The sequence below is a fragment of the Geotrypetes seraphini genome, chromosome 12 (genome assembly GCF_902459505.1).
Source record: "Geotrypetes seraphini chromosome 12, aGeoSer1.1, whole genome shotgun sequence".
Taxonomy (NCBI): domain Eukaryota; kingdom Metazoa; phylum Chordata; class Amphibia; order Gymnophiona; family Dermophiidae; genus Geotrypetes; species Geotrypetes seraphini.
Genome location: NC_047095.1, coordinates 338,862 through 359,517, shown reverse-complemented (window position 1 = coordinate 359,517; position 20,656 = coordinate 338,862). Strand labels below are relative to the sequence as shown.

General features: G+C 43.6%; 1 protein-coding gene across 1 annotated transcript in view; it reads left to right on the top strand.

Annotated features, from left to right (window-relative positions):
* The window catches only part of LHX4 (LIM homeobox 4), a 193,912-nt gene that overhangs the window by 152,289 nt on the left and 20,967 nt on the right, over positions 1 to 20,656 (top strand). The window contains exon 3 of the mRNA XM_033916583.1: positions 7,932 to 8,134. Coding sequence (XP_033772474.1) covers positions 7,932 to 8,134 — 203 coding nt within the window. The remainder of the gene's footprint in view (positions 1 to 7,931; positions 8,135 to 20,656) is intronic.

The following is a 20,656-nucleotide window of genomic DNA, read 5'->3' as shown; positions in this document are numbered from 1 at the left end:
GTTAATTATGCACAATTTGGGCAAGCATAAAAATCTGGTAATCATGCTTTTTTTTTTTTTTATGTACTCACAAGGGTCCTGTCTCATAGGATATTTATCTACATCTGCATTAACTTGGGAACCTAAATGTGCCAGACTTGAATTATTATTATTTTTTTTAAATGGCTCTCCTAGTTGTTACACCACACTAGAACAGGAAATACTACTTTCCGAAGTTAGACTGACAAGAAAAACAGTAAAGGTGGCCTGTGATGCTCAATTCCTTTATTAATATCAAATCAGGACTTAACACATACGTACTGTCACCGTGCGTCACCAGACTGGGCCGGGCCCAAGCGGGTATGGCCGAGAGAGCCCAGAGCACACGGTGCTGACTGAGCGGTAATATCAGATCCCTATGAAGTGGTGGATTAAATGATAGATACACTTGGTAGTGGCTTAATTCAAAAAGCCAAACAGTTTTATTTCTTCATGGTCAAAGGCAATGTAATAGTTCAAAACAATAAGCACATGTCTCATTTTATCACTAACAAACTTCTATAGTTCATCAGTGCTTAACCTGAGATTTCAAACAAAATAATGGTTCGAAAAGAAAAGCCTCAGTTTCCAAAATAATTCTCAATGAGGCCTCTCCAGGGCCTATGCCTATCCTCTGCAGCTCAGCTCCCACAGACAAAAATGTCTCTCCAAAACAGGTAATTCATTTAGCTTATAGCTACACCTTGTACTTTTAAACATTTCTTTAAGGCAAAAACTCTTACTGGCAGTGTCAGGCTGGATTGGCCACACTGGGCTCTTCTGACAGCAGACCCCAGGAGCAGAAAGGAACTTCCTTCCCACAGCAACCGTTGATTGTGGTCCCTCTTCAATAGGACCCACAATCCAGCAAAAGAAAGAAAAATTAAAAAAAAAAGACCATTGCCAGTGCTGTGCAGTGCAAACTGCCACAGCCTAGAAAAACACAGGTTCTTTCAAAAGTAATTTGCAAAACCTTCCCATAGCATTAAGGCTCTAAAGTAAACTTTCCAAACTTGAGTTTACTGGGACAGCCAGCCCTTTACTTCTTTAGCAGACTAGCAACCAGTTTCCACTTCTAAATTTGCTATTTGGCAAAATCTCAGTTCTCAAACAAAATCAGTTTCCATGTCACACAGGTCAGTTACAGTATTTCCCTCACTAAAATCCATGACTTCTTCAGGGTCTAAATAGTCATTATTCTCAGAAGTGTCTCTCAGAAAATCTTCCATTTCAGAATCAATAGGATTAGATCTGACCTGTACATTCTGTTGAGGTATGCTGCTTTTGGTCCTGGGAACTGGTTTTCCTTCATAAGAACATAAGAAGTTGCCTCAGCTGAGGCAGACCAGAGGTTCATCTCGCCCAGCGGTCCGCTCCCGCGGCAGCCCATCAGGCCCATTGCCTGAGCAGTGGTCCCTGACTAGCTCTATAACCTATCTCTACTCCTATTCCTATAACTTACCTCTACTCCTATCCCTATAACCTACCTCTACACCTATCTATACCCCTCAATCCCTTTGTCCTCTAGGAACCTATCCAAATCTTCTTTGAAGCCCTGTAATGTGCTCCTGTCTGGAAGCACATTCCATGTATCCACCACCCTCTGGGTGAAAAAGAACTTCCTAGCGTTTGTTCTAAACCTGTCCCCTTTCAATTTCTCAGAGTGCCCCCTTGTACTTGTGGTTCCCCTTAATTTGAAAAATCTGTCCCTGTCTACTTTCTCTATGCCTTTCAGGATCTTGAAGGTTTCTATCATGTCTCCCCTAAGTCTCCGCTTCTCCAAGGAGAACAGTCCTAACTGTTTCAATGTGTCAGTATATGAGAGATTTTCCATACCCTTTATCAGCTTAGTTGCTCTTCTCTGGACTCCCTCAAGTACTGCCATGTCCTTCTTGAGGTACGGCGACCAGTACTGGACACAGTATTCCAGATGCGGCCGCACCATTGCACGATACAGTGGCAGGATGACTTCCTTCGTCCTGGTCGTGATACCCTTTTTAATGATACCCAACATTTTGTTTGCTTTCCTTGAGGCTGTGGCGCACTGCGCCGACGCCTTCAGTGTTGTGTCTACCATCACTCCCAGGTCTCTTTCAAGGTTACTTACCCCTAGTAGTGATCCCCCCATTTTGTAAGTGAACATCGGGTTCTTTTTCCCCACATGCATGACCTTGCATTTCCCTATGTTGAAGCTCATTTGCCACTTTTTGGCCCACTCTTCTAGTGTCGTTAGATCCTTTTGGAGATCTTCGCAGTCTTCCATGGTTTTAACCCTGTTGTATAGTTTGGTGTCGCCCGCAAATTTAATGACCTCACATTTTGTTCCCACCTTTAGGTCGTTTATGTAGATATTGAACAGGAGCGATCCTAGCACTGACCCCTGCGGAACTCCGCTTGTGACCCATTTCCAGTCCGAATAATGTCCCTTTAGTCCAACCCTCTGCTTCCTGTCCGCCAGCCAGTTTTTGATCCATCGGTGGACCTTCCCTTGCACCCCGTGGTTCCATATCTTCCTAAGCAGTCTTTCGTGTGGTACCTTGTTGAAGGCTTTTTGGAAGTCAAGGTAAATGATGTCTATAGATTCCCCTTTATCCACCTGGCTGTTTACCCCCTCAAAGAAGTACAATAAGTTTGTAAGGCATGACCTACCCTTGCAGAAGCCATGCTGACTCGACTCTAGCTGTCCATTGTTTTCAATGTGTTCACAGATGCTGTCCTTAACCAGCGCTTCCATCATCTTTCCCGGGACCGAGGTCAAGCTCACCGGCCTGTAGTTTCCTGGGTCACCCCTTGAACCCTTCTTGAAGATGGGCGTGACATTTGCTATTTTCCAGTCCTCCGGGATCTCTCCAGTTTTTAAGGATAGGTTGCATATTTGTCGAAGTGGCTCTGCTATTTCGTTCCTTAGTTCCTTGAGTACCCTTGGGTGAATGCCGTCCGGACCCGGCGATTTGTCGCTCTTTAGCCTGTCTATCTGCCTGAGGACATCCTCTTGGCTTACCTCTAATTTGACCAGCTTAACATCTTGGTCTCCATTTACGATCTCCTCGGGTTCCGGAATGTTGGTTGTGTCTTCCCTCGAGAAAACTGATGTGAAGAACTCATTTAACTTGTCCGCTATCTCTTTTTCATCTTTTACCACTCCCTTTCTGTCTCCATCATCCAAGGGTCTCCAGCATGGGTTGGTTCAGTGGCTGTCTCCTTTGTGAGCACTGTTGCTGGCTCTTATAAGTCTCAGGATAATGAGGTAAAGGTGTGCCCTCTTCCCTGCTAAAGTGGTGACAAGATGTTCCCAATGTTGTTGCCTCAAACTGTGTCCCCCATGAATGTTGTGAGCCACCTGATAACTGTTCCCACTAGGAACAGAATGCATAGCTCTATTGGTTCCCTCAGCTTTATTTATTTTTTCACATTCCTTAACACAATGCAAATGGGTATTAGGCTGCTCCCTATTAGAACTTCCCTTACTGTTCCTGGTTCTGGGTGGAGGTGGAGGTGTTGGTAGTGTTATTTCATTTAGGGGTTTATTTTCCTTTGCCTGACATTAGGAACAGGTGTTTTCCTGCTATTCTTCACATTTACAGGGTCTTCCCTATGATAGTACATGTTTCAGCCACTATGGCCTACCTCAGGAGTTTGACTCTTGTACTTATAAATACAATTAATTTATGTCAACTATATTGATAGCCTTCTTGCTGTTATTCTTGAAATGAGATGAAAAAATAGAAAATAGAAAAAAGACTTTCCCTCTCTTCTATTAAACTTCACTAGCAGTTTTTAGCACAGAGAGGTGCGCTGAATGGCCCGCGCTGCTCCTGATGCTCATAGGAACTCTATGAGCATCAGGAGCACCACGGGCCATTCAGCGCAGCTCCCCGTGCTAGAAACTGATAGCGCAGTTTAATAGAAGAGGCCCTTTGTATCTCTGAGAAATCAATGTAGCTTTAGCTGTTGCGATGAAATTGAGCATCACAGGTCACCTTTACTGTTTTTCTTGTCCGTCTCCCAGTTGTCAGCCTGTGCTTACAGTTTTTAGGAATAATCTCCTTTAGGTTTAGTAGAGGGCTGCAGACAGCAAGTTCTGACCATCCCTAGAGGACTTCATTGGTTTGTATTCGTACAACCAAACTGTAGTTTTCAGTTTCCGTTTCAGCCAAAACGAGGCAACAAGTTTTGACTGCAGTTTCGGTATCAGACAAAAGTGGTTAGATAGTTTTGGCTAAACCTGAAAAAGTAGTTTCCGTCTACCCCATGGTAAACCCCTTTTAAACTGAGCTAAGTGCATGCTAGCACTTACCACAGCTTAGTAAAAGGGCCCTTTCAGGCTCTTATTCAGACTGTAGGGGATTGCTGGTGATCTCCCATGGCGATATCAGAAATTCAATGCCGGCGCCTTATCCAGCCACCGGCATTGAATTTCTGGTCTGGTTTTGGCTGGCCAAGACATAGCTGGCTATACCAATATTTAGCGGCTAGCCGAGTAAGTCTCAATGGCCTAAGATATACTACCCTTTTAGGTGGTTGAATTTGGCCGCTGAACTTAATTGGCAAGCTGCTGAATATTGGTGGTGACTGGCTATGTCATGTGACATAGCAATTCACCGGTCCATCCGGGGACTGGGATAGTCAATGTGAGATTGCTGGCTATCCCCTGCTGAATATTGGTGGATAGCTGGCTATGTGCTATTTAGATGGCTGGGAGCCATTCCCAATACTATTTCTAAATAGTACAATACTATAGACAATACTATTTCTAAATAGTACTGTCATAGGCTCTTTGTTTCTAAGTTCTAAGATCAGCAAACTCGCTGCTATCTTGCCTCCTCTGTGCTGGTAAAAGGATTTATCCCACAATGCATATCTCTCTGTGACATCAGGGTTCTGTTTCATTTGCAATCAGAGCTGCACAAAGCATTGCTGGTGTTCATGTGTTCCTTTCTTTTATATTTTATCAGGACAGTGGCGTAGTAAGAAGAGCAGTTGGACAGACTGCCCCGGATGCCGTCTTGTGGGGGGGCACCCACCCCCCCGTCAGCTCATGCCCTCCTGTTCCTGCCCCATACCTCTTTAAATCTTCACCAGAGTGAGCAACTTCTCTGGCCTGCTGCTCGTGCCAGCCTGACTCCCCTCTGAAATCACTTCCAGGTCGTGGGGCCAGGAAGTAACATCAGGGGGAAAGTCAATGCCAGTGCGAGCAGCAGGCCGGAGAAACTGCATGCGCTCGCAAAGATTTAAAGAGGTACAGGGGGACGGGAGGAGGCGAGTGTGGCATGGGGGTGGAGGTGGAGAGGAGGACACAGGGGTGCGCCACCGCCTTGGCTGCCTCCTACCTTCACTACACTATTGTATCAGAGGTTCACTGCTCATACTGGGCTCTGTGGTGTTTGCAGGTATTAAGAAGGGCACCAGCAGCATATTTGATAGACCAAGATTATACCCTATTATGCTATGGCTTGAGTGAGGCTCATCCCCAGTCTGGTATACACACAAACCCATTTGCATAAAGAAGAAAAGTTTCATTGTCACTGATAAAACAGCAAATACTGTCAGGGTTGCTTCTGCACAACATCAACTTGTTCTCCATGTGTTGTGTCAGCAGGGTTGGCCCAAGGCATGAACCAAAGCAGGCACTGACTCAGGGCACCACAGCTCAAGGGTGCCAAAAGCCTGCTTCATTGGCTCAGCCTTCACAGCAGTGAGAGCATGGTTTGCAGACTCTCTCTCTAGACTGAGACAGGTATTCATTTATTTATACACAGGGCTTGATATATCGTGTATGTCAGAACTGGTGCCAAGGCGGTTTACAACAAAATAAAAGAACTCCAACGATGTAGGTCATAGAGGGAGCAATCCAAAAAGGGAAAGAAGGACTAGCAAACCAAGGAAAAATAAAATCTGTACTAATAGCATATCACAAAGGAGGGATAAGTAGGAGGGAAATGAGTGAAGAGGTATCAAGTATGTGGAAAGGCCTGGGTTAAACCTGGCATAACAAGGTTCTAACCAAAAAAAGGAGTGGGGAAGGGACACAGTCAATCAACTTCAGGGACAATCAATTAATTGAAACTATATAAATAGCTGATACATATATAACATCTACATGAAATAATACAGGCATAACAAAGAGTCTTTCGATCCTTTTTTTGCTGGACTCCCAACACGGTTCATGTTTCGGCTATAAAAGTCTTTTTCAGCTTTCTTTTTATTTGATACTGCATTAAGAAGGCTGGCTATTAACAGGATATTGAGAGTTTTCCTTTTTGGTTTTATTATCTGTATTCTGGCGCCATCTACTAGGCTTTACTTATACACCCCTGAGGAAAGTTTTTATAGCCGAAACACGGACTGTTTTGGGGTCAAACATAAAATAGGATCGAAAGACTCTTTGTTATGCCTGTATTATTTCATGTAGATATTATATATGTATCAGCTATTTATATAGTTTCAATAAATTGATTGTCGTTGAAGTTGGTTGGCTGTATCCCTTTCCCATTCCTTTTCTTGGTTTACATTTTCACACATAGGGTTATGGGTTTCCTTTGTGTTGTGGGATATAACAAGATTCTAAGCATAGTTGTACTGGAAGGGAGTTCCATAAACTGAGGTCAACATAGCTAAAGGAGGCAGCATGAGTTGTGTCTGGATGGATTATGAATGGGGGTGGGATGGAGAGCTAGCCAGTACTGGAGGAGTGCAGTGACCTGGTAGGAATGTAAGGAGTGAATAGTTGATTAATGTAATCGGAGCAGATGGGAGAGGACCTTTGAAGACAACAGAGAGAATTTTGAGGACAATGGACAAGAAAACTGGGAGCCAGTGCTCTGCATGCAAAGAGGAGTAATATGATGAAACGGTTTAGAATTGTGGAGTAAGCATATAGCTGTAGACTATACCCATTACAGGCATTTCCACAAGTACGTAGAGAGGCCAGTGTAAAGGGAGTTGCAGTAGTCTATGTAAGGGATGACCAAGCTGAGGAAGAGGGAGAATATGGCAGTCAGAGATAGGATTCCCTTGACGACATGAATGTGATACGAGCGTAAAAGAGAACAGAGTCAATTTGTAGTTTGAAAGATAGATGTATCATTATTTCCATGAAAGAACTCTATAATTTGGTATCAGTCATGATAGTGGTAATAGTTATTCATTTGGTATTAATGCAGGTTTGTTTCTCCTTCCTACTGTATTTCCCTTTTCTTGTTCTCTTCTTTCCTATCAATAATGTAGTTCTCCCCATAGTCCTCTTGTTCCTGTTCTGTTAAGTTTCTGTCGTTATGTCCTGTTTTGAGTCTGTCGGTTTTATTTTATATTTTTTGCTTTGTTGTTTATTTTATGTAATCCCTTTTTAATGCACTGTAAACCGCTTAGAAATTTTGATTTAGCAGTATAATAAAATTTTAATAAACTTTGAAATATGGATCTGGTATGCAGCGAGTCTCACTAATTCTTTCAACCGCTATTATAATGACCATTAGAAAGCAACTTTTTTGCAGGAAGTGACCCTTGGTTGATCTTCATGCTTTGGGAGGTAATGTAAATCCTAAGTGTGCCTTGATTTTCCCACTCCAAACTAGAGGTTCATACTCATCTTTTGTATCAACTGCAGTTAGGGGATTAAAACCATGTTATTTTGATTCTGACTGTCACTGGTCTCCTAGTGAATGGTGGGAAAAGTAGTCTATTGAGATATACTAGGATGCAAATACCAGACTGCATTAGACATGAATTATACACTAGAACAGGTTTAGCATGTCTCAAATGGGTTTCTTTCCAGCCTTATACAAATATTACTGTAACTCTTACGATCTTAAAATGCAAATCTTCTTGTCCAAGGAGCAGGAATAGGATGGATCATCTATTTTTTCCTGCAGGAACATTATCAGTGTCAGAGTATCTACTTTGCTTTATTCCAGGCGGTTTGGCACAAAATGCACAGCCTGTCAGCAAGGAATTCCCCCAACCCAGGTGGTTCGGAAAGCGCAGGACTTTGTCTATCACCTCCACTGCTTTGCTTGCATCATTTGCAGCCGTCAGCTGGCCACGGGGGATGAGTTCTATCTCATGGAGGATGGGCGACTGGTCTGCAAGGAAGACTATGAGACAGCCAAGCAGAATGGTAGGTATCAAATCCAGGCTGCAAATCACAAGAGAAGAGAGGAGGAAAGGCAGCAAGAAGGAGCAGTAGCAACTGATCAGGGTAAGCAGGATAGGCAAAGTACGGTATTTTCAGTTATAATCCTCTTAAAGATATTATTGTGCATATAGAATTTTCTACATATTATGAAAAGCAGAGATCCTAATACTTTCAAAATTGCTGATGTGCTTCTTGTCTTCTGACTAGAGTAAAGTTACCAGCTTTATGGTTTCCAAATATGGGACACCTAGGTAGGTTCAGGTGAGGGAAAAGCAGGGTCCAGAGGGTGGGGTAGGGTGGATTCTTTCCATGACAAGTTTCCACCATTAAAGAAATTATAATTTTTACCTTTCTCTCTTCCACTGTTCTAGTTCAGCCATCTCTACCTCTCTATTTCTTCCCTCTTTTAATCCAGCCATCTCTAACTTTCTCCCTCCCTCATTCCAGTCCAGCTATCTCCAGTTCTGTCTCTCCTCTGCCCTTTCAGTAAGATATCTGTATCTCTCTCTCTCTCCCATTCTCCTTCCAGACCCAGTCCATCACTTACCCTTTCTCTCTACTGCTTATAGGCAGGACCAGAAGGCTAGGACAGCAAGCCTTCATTTTGACTTGCAAAGGCTAGAGAGGGAGGGGGTTGGATTGGAACTAGAAAATAGGGGTAGAGAGGCACTATGGCCTCTCTCTTTAAAGTGGTTATTTTAAGGACTGTCCTAAAGGAAGTGAAACAGGCTTCTGTTAGGCCTGAGTACTTGGCCCTTGCAGTTGCCCTTGTCCTGATTCCTAAGTCCGAGACCACTCCTTCCATTAAAGAGAATCCTCTGACAGGCCCTCTTCACAAACACCAACTTACTAATTATCAGCCATTAATACACATTAATGCAATGATCAATGCATGCATTCATGGGCAATATTTATGATATGCAAATATTATCCACTGAGAGAAATGCTGCACTAGAGAAAGAGAAATCTCTGCTCAATTAACTAATGTGTAAGTTTTCATTGCACCAGTAGGGTAAGGAACTATTTAGCACATTTCTGCATCTCTTCAGTATCCCCTGGATTCTGTATATGGTGCCCAGATGCGGGCTTGCTTTCAAGATGCTCCCTCAACTTAATTGGCTAATGAGCCATTAACAAGCAAAAATTGGATGCCAACAACCAATTATTGACATTAAGTGGTACCAATTTGGATTTCCACACATCTGGCTGCATGCTGTTCTATAACACGGCACCTAAATCCCATAGCGTGCAACTCAAAAGGAGGCCTGGACATGAGAGGGGTATGTGCAGGTCAAGGGTATTCCAAAAGGTTGTGTGCAATGTTATAGAGCAGGGATCTCAAAGTCCCTCCTTGAGGGCCGTAATCCAGTCACCAACTCTATTCAACCTCTATACAGCCTCCCCCAGCTCACACTTGGACAAACAAGGCATAACCTCCTACAGCTATGCAGATGACATTACCATTCTCATACCCTTCGATCAACCAAAACTCTCCATGACAAACACAATACACCAAACACTAAAATCAGTAGCAACCTGGATGAAAGATCACAAACTGAAATTGAACCCAGATAAAACTAAATTCATCCTCCTAGAAAACAACAAAATACCAACCACAACCAACATTGAAATCAACGCAATCAACTACTCCATTCAAGCCACCCTAAAATTACTAGAAATAACAATCGACAGATGCTGCACCATGCAACCGCAAATCAATAAAACAATACAAAAATCATTCTCAGTCATGAGAAACTTAAGACAAATTCGGAAATTCTTTGAAAAAACTCAATTCCAGCTCATAGTTCAGTCCCTAATACTAGGTCTACTTGACTACTGTAACATCCTCTATCTCCCTTGCCCTGCAACTATAACAAAACAACTACAAACTATCCAAAACACAGCACTAAGACTCATCTATTCATTGAAGAAACATGACCACATTACAGAAGCATATCTCAAATCACACTGGCTTCCAATACCAGCAAGAATACAATTTAAATTCTACTGTCTACTATTTAAGACTTTATACAGAGACAGTCCAATCTACCTGAATAACCGCCTCATCCACAACACCTCAATCAGACATAGGAAAACTCACACCCCTTTCTCATACCCCCCAATTAAGAAGGTCAAACGGAAAAAACTATATGATGGCCTCCTGGCCACTCAAGCAGCCAAACTAGACAACCAAATCGCCAATCTACTGACGGCATCCCTCGACTATAAGACTTTTAGAAAAGAAATAAAGACCATACTCTTCAAGAAAGCCCTGAAAAAAGAAATAACACCGCAAGTTTCAATCACCACCTCTCACTAAAGCCAACTACCCAAACAAATAACCATACACATTTTTACTCTCTTTGAAAATGTACAAACTTTTTTTTTTCTTTCTCTAGTAAGTTCTTGTTGTAATACATCCTTGATAACTCTTTTGTGATCCACCTTGAACTGCAAGGTAATGGTGGACTAGAAATCCCTAATGTATTGTATTGTATTTTCAGGATTTCCCCAATGATATGCATTGACAGCAGTGCATGCACATAGATCTCATGCATATTCATTGCAGAAATCCTGAAAACCCGACTGGATTGCGGCCCTCAAGGAGGGACTTTGACACCCCTGTTATAGAGTGAGGTATCTCCACTCTAAAGCTGGGCGCCGGGATTTACAGCAGGTTTCAGCAGATGTAAGTCTGGTGCCCAGAGTTGGGTACAGAAATCAGAGCTAAGCGTTATCCTAAAAAGTGCGCATGCGTAACACCAATCTTTTCTGGTGCCCATTTTTGAATAAAAACAACAAAATCCAAATAGCACCAAAAGGTTTCACAAAGGAAACGAAGCAGCAAAACAACAAAACGATTGTGGAACAGAAGATTGGATGTACTAGTTTATAGTTTAATAAGCATCCAAATTACTTAAAAACAATAATCTTAAAAACAGGATAGAAATCATATAACGTATAAAATAAAAATGATCCAACACGGCCGTGTTTCAGCATAATAAAAAATGCCTTCCTCAGGGGTCTTATAGGGTCCTAAAAGATTTAGAAAAAAATTATTTATTTAAAATAACCAACAATAAGTGGTGGTGCACATGTGTGAGGTGAAATGAAATGATGAAAAGACAATGATGGTAAAGCAGGACAAATGGTGGTAATTAATCCAGAAAAAGAAGGTATGGTAATGAAAAATCTAAAAGAGGTGAAACATGATATCAACATTGTGGAAAATCCTCAGTGAAAAATGCTCAGTTTTTAAGATTATTGTTTTTAAGTTATTTGGACGCTTATTAAACTACAAACTGGTACATCCAATCTGTTCCACAATCTTTTTGTTGTTTTGCCCATTTTTGAGAACCATTTATAGAATTCCTGCCTATATGTTTTGTATTTTTCTACATGTATTTAATACCATTATGAAAGCACATTAACCACTTGGGTTTAATAATGTAGCTATTTATCACACTTTTGTGTCTGTGTTAACATACTTTAGTACATTGGCCTAAAAGTTTCATTTGTAGATCTTCTTATTCATTTAACCAGGAAACAGTTGGTCCATATAGACAAGTCTTCTATGCTGAAAACCAACATTTGGGCCTGTTGTAATTACTGATAGCGATGCCACTTTTCCTTCAAGAATAAGAAGCATTTAGACCAGACATGGGCAACTCCGGTCCTCGAGAGCCGGAATCCAGTTGGGCTGTCAGGATTTCCCCAATGAATATGCATTGAAAGCAATGCATACAAATAGATCTCATGCATATTCATTGGGGAAATCCTGAAAACACAATTGGATTCCGGCACTCGAGGACCGGAGTTGCCATGTCTGATTTAGACTGTCAAGAAATCGAAAAGGGTACTAAAAAGCAAAGTTCTTTACTTGTAGCAGGTTGTCATCATGTGACTGGGCCAAGCGGTCACACATCATCCCCAGGTACTCTCTGGAACACTGTTAAAACACAAACATGCAGGGTTACACACTCTTTGCTCATACTCCTAAAACATATGACCAAGTCCTTCCAAACACATCCTGGTCATCACGAGGTCCTCCCTGGAATCTGCATTCTTCAGATCTTCCAAGTCCTCTTTGATCCTCCATTGGCCCTCCAGATTTTCACCAGCTTCTGGTGCCATTTACCGGTCCACCGCCAATTGCCAGTCCCTCCGCTAGATGCTCCTCAAATCTTTTGCCAGTGCTCCCAGGGTTTACCAGGCTGCCCCCTAGGGATCCACTGCCTGCTACCAGTGCCATTTACCAATTACTTCGCCGGTTGCCATTGGCCCTGCTGGTCCCACTGCCGATCAGCCATCATGCCTTCATCCATCAGCCTTGGACTTCCATCCAGCTCATCCACAGGTCTTCCAGCTACTCGTGGAGCCACTGCCAGTTCCCTACTCCCTGGCCTCTTGGGTCCCCATTGATCCTGACTGTTCTTCACTGGTCCCACCGCTGTTTGTCATGCCTGAACCACTTCCTTGACTCTGCGCTACTTTTCCTTCCCAACCTTTATGCCAGTGTATAGATCCCCGCAGACACTCCCACTACTGGACTTTCTGCTGCTGCACCAGTTCCCCCTATCAGCGCCAGTCAGAAGTGGCCTTAAGTTCTTACCTGGAGTTAGGCCAGAGGCCAGCATTCCTTTCCTCCCGACGCGAGTTCAAAAGACTCAGTGGTTATAGAGAGGTCAAGTAAAAGATTTACTGAAAAAGTGTGACTGTTCCCACTTTTAGAACAGGCTGAAAAAGGGCCAGAGGCCCCAAAATAAAAGTTTGTCAAAAATCCAAAATTTTAGTATGAAGCGAAAGATATAAGATGAAAATAAAAAATTACAACTAGAAGACGGGAAAGCGCAAAAAGTGTGCATACAATATACACATTAATGATGCGTATTAAAAAGGTGTACTTAAAGGAACTCTAAGAGCATCTTCTCTGCTCCGCAGAAAACAAAGAACTGATGGTCCTGTGAGCCGGCAGCGGGTGGGAAGGCACTTGCGCATGCATTCTATGGGCAGTTTGACATGTTTTATTTTCAAAAGTGACAGTACATTTTTGCACTGTCCATTCTAGACTCTATATGACGTCCTCGGATAAATGAAGGTATTGTGAAAGATGCAAAATATCACCGCAGATGGAGGTATTTTGAAACAAAGCTTATCCTTTAGCAAATATGAAACCTTGGTCATGGAAACAGAATTTCCTTCCACTCTCTGCAGAAGGCAAATCCACTACACATGCCAGAAATGGATGCCCTCTATTTTCCAACTAATTGTGGATCATTCGGTAGAAATGCGAAGAGGTGGAAAGCAGAGATCAATTCCTTACTGATAAACACACATACATTTTGTGTTCACATTACAAATGATGTGTGACTAAGTTACCTATTTGTATCCCTGTTTGCATTCTTTTCACACTTTTATATATAGTATTATCATTTGTAAACCAGTTTGACCTGCATGACAGAAATAGCGGTATATCAAGGTTGATTTTTTTTAAACCCATAAACAAAGAACCAAGATCTAAGAACTCTCTTATAACGAGCAAGGATGACTAGAGATTGAGGATGGAGGCAGAAAACAATTACTCTAAAACACAGTTCTTAAACCGCTGGTCCACAGACCGGTGCCGGTCCGCAAAAATATCTTGCCGGTCTGTGAAGGATTCAGGTCCCCGCTGCAACAAAAGGTGCTGGCGTCAGCTGACATGCAACTTCCTGTTGCCTTCGCTATGCCGGGACTCCTGCCTTCCACCACCGGGACTCCTGCCGCGTATGTCTCCTGCTCCTGCCTTTGTCTCCGCACCCCCAGACCAGCAGCAGCAGCTCTGTGTGCTTTTAACTTTGGCACACAGCTACCCCTAAGCAGTATTTTAGCCGCGGTTTCATGAGACAGCCTCGGGGCCTTTGCTAGGCTGGCCCGCTTCGATGATGCGATGTGGGCCGGCCTACCAAAAGCCCCGAGGCTGCCTCATGAAATCGCAGCTAAAATACTGCTTAGGAGCAGCTGTGTGCTGAAGTTAAAAGCACACAGAGCTGCCGCTAGCCTACATAGAGGAAACATTTGCTGGAGAGGGAAGGAGGAAAGGGAGAAGGGGTACTCATGGACAAGGGAGGGGAAGGAGATACTGCTGACAGGGGAGAAGGGAAAGGAAAGGGACGAGAGTTACTGTTGGATAAGGGGAGGAGGAAAGGGAGAAGGGGTACTCCTGGACAAGGGAGGGGAAGGGGATACTGCTGACAGGGGAGAAGGGAAAGGGAAGGGAAGAGAGTTACTGTTGAATGGGGGGAGGAAGAACATAAGAAACGCCTTCACCGCATCAGACCAAGGTCCATCTAGTCCGGCGATCCGCACACGCGGAGGCCCATTTAGGTGCTCCTTGTTGGAGACCTGGATTTCCCGTATCCCTCAATATGATTGCAAGAAGATGTGCATCCAACTTGCGTTTGAAACCCAGAACAGTAGTCTCCGCCACAACCTCCTCCGGGAGAGCATTCCAAGCGCCCACCACTCGTTGTGTGAAACAGAACTTCCTGACATTTGTCCTGAACCTGCTGCCACTCAGTTTCAGGCTATGACCTCTTGTCCGTGTCACATCTGAAAATGTCAGTAATGCTGCTTCCTGGTCAATTTGGTCAAATCCTTTTAATATTTTAAAAGTCTCAATCAGATCCCCACGCAGTCTTCTGTTTTCGAGGGTGAACAGTCCCAGTTTTCCGAGGCATTCCTTGTAGCTTAAATTCTCCATGCCTTTGACTAGTTTCGTGGTTCGCCTCTGTACCCTCTCCAACAGAATTTTATCCTTCTTAAGGCATGGAGACCAGTGTTGGACTGACCATTGCTCTGTAAAGTGGCATTATAACATCTTCAGATCTACTCGTGATCCCCTTCTTAATTATGCCCAACATCCTGTTTGCTTTCTTCGCCGCCGCCGCACATTGAGCCGATGGCTTTAGGATTCTGTCTATCAGCACCCCCAAATCCCTTTCTTGTTCGCATTTGGCTAATGTCACCCCCGACATCTTATATTCATGTTCTTTGTTTTTCTTTCCCAGATGCATCACCTTGCATTTGTCTATGTTAAAATTCATCTGCCACTTTATCGCCCACGTTTCCAGCTGGTTTAGATCCTTCTGAAGATCCTCACAGTCCCTTTGAGAGCCAACCGCCCAACATAGTTTTGTATCATCTGAAAACTTGATTATATTGCATGATGTTTCCTCTTCCAGGTCATTTATAAAAATATTGAACAAGATGGGCCCAAGAACCGAGCCCTGGGGCACGCCGCTGGTCACCTTCTCCCAGTCTGAGAATTTCCCATTTATGGTTACCCTCTGCGTTCTGTTCTCTAGCCAATTGCCGATCCATCCGTGCACTTCTCCTCCTATTCCATGACTTAATAGTTTACTCATAAGCCTTGCGTGCGGGACCTTGTCAAACGCTTTCTGGAAGTCCAAGTAAATTATGTCCACTGGATCTCCACTATCTATTTGTTTGCTCACCTTCTCAAAGAATTGAAGTAAATTTGTCAAACATGACCTCCCTTTCCTGAAGCCGTATTGACTAGCTCTCATTAGGTTGTGATTTTCCAAGTGTTGTACAATGAGATCTTTAATTAGTGCTTCGATTATCTTCCCAGGAACCGATGTGAGACTCGCAGGTCTGTAGTTTCCTGGTTCACCTCTTAATCCTTTTTTGAAAATTGGGATGACATTTGCTATCCTCCAGTCATCTGGTATTTGCCCAGTTCTAATTGACATGTTAGCTAAGGATTGTAATAGTTCCCCAATTTCTATCTTAAGTTCCTTTAATACTCTCGGGTGAATTCCATCTGGTCCAGGGGATTTATCACTTTTTAGTTTGTCAATCTGAAAGTAAATCATGTCCAACTTCACATTTACTGTTGTTAGGCTCTCCTCTATGCCTCCGGTGAATACCCTCCCAGTGTCTGGCATTGTTGTAGTGTCCTCATTTGTGAAGACAGAGGCAAAGAATGAATTTAACCTATCGGCAACTTGTTTGTCTTCTTTGATTGACCCTATTCTTCCTTGGTCGTTGAGAGGGCCCACTGCTTCTCTTGCTGGTTTCTTTCCTTTTATATATCTAAAAAAGGGCTTGAAGTTTTTGTCTTCTTGCACTATCTTTTCTTCATAGACTTTTTTGGTGTCTCTTACCACTTTATGACACTTTTTCTGGTCGATTTTGTGACAGTTCCAGGCCTCCATCGTTTTTTCCCGCTTCCATTTTTTAAACGAGTTCCTCTTATCCCTTACTGCATCCTTCACCTCTTTGGATAACCAAGCTGGTTCACCTTTGCTCTTTTTTCGCCTTCCTTTGGATATCTTCGGTATGTAAAGATTCTGTGCTTTAGTGATGGTATTTTTCAGTAGAGACCATGCTTGATCAACTGTTTGGATTTCTGCTTTGCCCTTCTTGAGCCGTTTTCTAACCATGGTTCTCATGCTGTCGTAATTCCCTTTTTTGAAGTTAAAGGTTGTGGCTTTAGTCTTGATTGGTTTCCCCTTTCCGATGCCAATGGTAAAATTGATCATATTGTGATCACTTGTCCCCAGCGGGGCCGTAACCTCTACATCTGCTGTCCTTCTAGTAATGCCATTTATAACCAAGTCCAGGATTGCGTTTCCTCTTGTCGATTCTCCCACCATTTGTTCAAGGAAGCAATCTCCTATCATTTCCAGGAATTTTGTCTCCCTGCCGCAGATTGACGTTCCCAGTTTCCAGTCTATCCCCGGAAAATTGAAGTCCCCCATGATCGTTACATCCACTGTTAATTTCCTCCATCATTTCTTTGTCTGTTTCTTCAGTCTGTCCCGGGGGTCGATAATAGAGGCCAATTTGTATATCTGCTTCTTTTTGTCCAGGAATCTTTATCCAGAGGGACTCTAGTTTACTATTTGCTTCCATCTCCCCCTCTCTAATAGACTCTATTTCCTTTTGGACATACAGGGCAAATCCTCCCCCTTTTTGCCCAATCCTATCTCTTCTGTATAGTTTATATCCTTGCAATGCCGTGTCCCATTCATTTTCTTCATTCCACCATGTTTCTGTTATTCCTATGATATCCAGTTGTTTACTCTTTGCTAGTTCTTCCAGTTCGCCCATTTTGTTTCTTAAGCTTCTGGCATTTGTGTACATACATTTAAGATCTGTTCGTGATAATTTCCTGGATTTAGTGGTCCTCACATCCCTTTTTGTATCCATTTGATCATTTTCGTTTTCATTGCCTCTTGTAGTTTCATCTTGTTCTTCCTCTATATCTGTGTGGTTGTTTGAAGTTTCCTCTTCAGGATATCCTGGTGTCCGGGCCGTCGACTGTCGGCTCTCCCCTGATCTTTAGTTTAAAGCCTTCTCAATGAACTTCTTCATGTTCTCAGCTAGGACTCTCGCTCCCTGCTTGGTGAGGTGTAGATCGTCCTTTCTAAAGTACCTGCTTCTTCCCCAGAATGTTGTCCAGTTTCGCACGAAGTCGAAACCCTCTTCTTCACACCATCGCCTCATCCAGGCGTTAACTTCTCTCAGTTCATCCTGTCGCATTGCGTCCGCTCTCGGCACCGGGAGGATTTCCGAGAAAGCCACCTTCACATCTCTGACCTTCAATTTCCTTCCGAGTGTTCGGAGCTGGTCCTTCATTTCTTCCCTATCATATTTCCGTCTGCTAACATCGTTGGTTCCCACGTGGATAAGCACGGCGGTATCCTTTCCTCCTACTCCGTCTAAGATCCTGGTGATCCTGCTGGCCACATCCCTCACTCTTGCACCAGGCAGGCAGGTAACCAGTCTATCCTTTCTTCCTCCCGCAGTGTGGCTGTCCACATTTCTTATGATGGAATCTCCAACTATGATTCCAATCTTCTTTAGTTGGAGGTTCCTCGGGGGTCTTAAGTCCTTATCCATGGTGTAAATCTTGTCTTCCTTCTTCTGTGGCTCATCCCCAGATGGTCTATCATCTCTGCTGGACAGGGGAGGAGGAAAATTGGAAGGAAACAGTTGGCAGGGAGATTAGAGGAGAGGAAGAAGTCAGGATGGAATGGAGAGATCAGATGAGGGAAAGGGGAGAGACAGAGGAATGACAAAGTAGAGAGAGATTGATGCTGGGAAGGGGGGTCAGATGAGAAATAAAGAAAGAGGGACAAAGATGCTAGATCTGGTGTAGGAGAGAGGGGCATAGAAAGAATGCAGATACCATATGGGAGGGGGAGACGGCAGACAGTAGATGGAAGGGGAAGATGCTGGATTGAAGAGAGAGGGCAGACACTGGATAGAAGAGAGTGAAAAGACGATGAAAGCAGAAACCAGAGATGACAAAAGGTAGAAAAAAATAATTTTATTTCTATCTTGTGATTAGAATATATCAGATTTAAAATATGTATCCTGCTAGAACTGATGTTAGACATAACTGGGGAGTGCAAAGCCCAAGCAGTGCTTCTTTAGCTTCCAGATGGCTTAGGGCTCTCTCTGACCAGGAGGCAGTTGCCCTAGTTGCACTCCCCCTAACACCATTCCTGCCATGTGTGACTGCGGTATTCTGTTAGCATGATATTTGTGTAGCGTTCTGTAATTTGGCTTATTCAGTTTTCTTGATAGTAGAGGGGATATATGTGAAGGGGAGGGGAGACGGGGGTTTTGTTGATTCCTGCCCTGTATTATTTATATTTATAAAATGACAATTGTATAGACTATTGTTTCTTTTTATACTTTAATAAAATATGTTCAATATAAAATCATTTCAACATCACTCTAAAAAGCTTGTGGAACACACTATTCCCTTCCAAAAAAATAGGCTGATGCTAGACCCATCTAGCGTATGGGCTTTTGGGTCTAGCATCAGCCTATTTTTTGGAAGGGAACAATATAAAATCATAACTATTTGAGGCTTGTACGGATGGGATCAGATGGTTAACGGGACCGAGCTCGCGGGGACAGGGCGGCGATGGGGTTTTTTAAAATTTCAGTCTTATTAGTTTGCCGGTCCACAAAATAATTATTTTATTTCCGCAGGTCCATAGGTGTAAAAAAGTTGAAGAATACTGCTCTAAAATACTAGTGAAATGAGAGAACCCTCCAAATGCCTGATGTTTAAAGTGAGAATGGAAGTGGTCCATGATGGATTTTAATGTACATTGGCAAGTTCAGACTTCTCATTGATTAAGGATTCTGTTTCAGTTCAGTCAGTTCTTCTCTAGTGACAGAATTCCTGTTTGCACTACTGATGACAAGAGCATGCTTTTGTATTACTCTGCCTCGAAATGCTGGCATCACAAGCACGCTTGCATAGGTTTGTACATTTGTTGCAGGCTTAGTTCTTCTCAATCTGAACATCTAGTTTTCCTAAATGAAACATAACTTACAACATGGTTTGCAGGGACAGAGTTTGGAAGTTTTCACAACTCCTCTGCATACATCAAAAACTAGAGATGTGCCTTTGTTTGAAAGAACAAAACTTGAAAAGAGGAATCTAATAGAATAAAACCCTTACCCGTGCATGTGCAGTTGAAACGGCATCATTTCTGCATCCGTGATTTGTGCCTCCGTGTCAGACATGTGCAGTACAGCGTGCGGCGTGTGTGCAGCAATGGAGCCTGTGGCGGTTCGGTTTGCGGCACATAAAAGTAGCCTGCAGCACCGATTTTCTTCATTGCCGACATCACTTCCAGGCTAGGGCAGGGAGTGAGGCTTCAACTCGCTGCTCCTGCTTGCTTAGGGCTTTCCTCGCTGCCGGTCCTGCTTCTGCCTTCTCGCAAAAAGAAAGTAGGTGGGAACCGGCAGTGATGAAGGATCGAAGCAAGCAGGAGCAGCGAGTTGTGAATGCTGCGCTGCTGACAGCTGTGTGAGACCCGGGAGGAGAGGGGAAGGGGGATGAGAAACGTTACTGATGCCTGTGTGAGACCACGGGGGGAATGCTGCAGCAGCAACCTTTTGGAGAGACAGAGGGAAAGAGGGAGAATGAAAACCAGGGAAGGGGGGCTACTGCTGGACAGGGGGAGCAGGGAAGGGGTTCTTCTGGACAGGGGGGAGGTAAAAGGAAGGGAGAAGGGCTACTGCTGGACAGGGGGAGCAGGCAAGGGGTGCTGCTGGACGGGGGAGGTAAAAGGAAGGGAGAAGGGCTACTGCTGGACAGGGGGAGCAGGCAAGGGGTGCTGCTGGACAGAGGGGAGGTAAAAGGAAGGGAGAAGAGCTACTGCTGAACAGGGGGAACAGTGAAGGGGTGAAGCTGGACAGGGGGGAGGTAAAAGGAAGGGAGAAGGGCTACTGCTGGACAGGTGGAGCAGGCAAGGGGTGCTGCTGGACAGGGGGGAGGTAAAAGGAAGGGAGAAGGGCTACTGCTGGACAGGGGGGAGCAGGCAAGGGGTGCTGCTGGATAGGGGGGAGGTATTTTTTCAACAAGCCTTTGGAATTGACTCCTTTCCAAATGATCATATTCATTAATTGTGAGGTTCGGAGGCAATCAAACTACAATAAGATACTATTTTATTGATTGGATGGATTCGA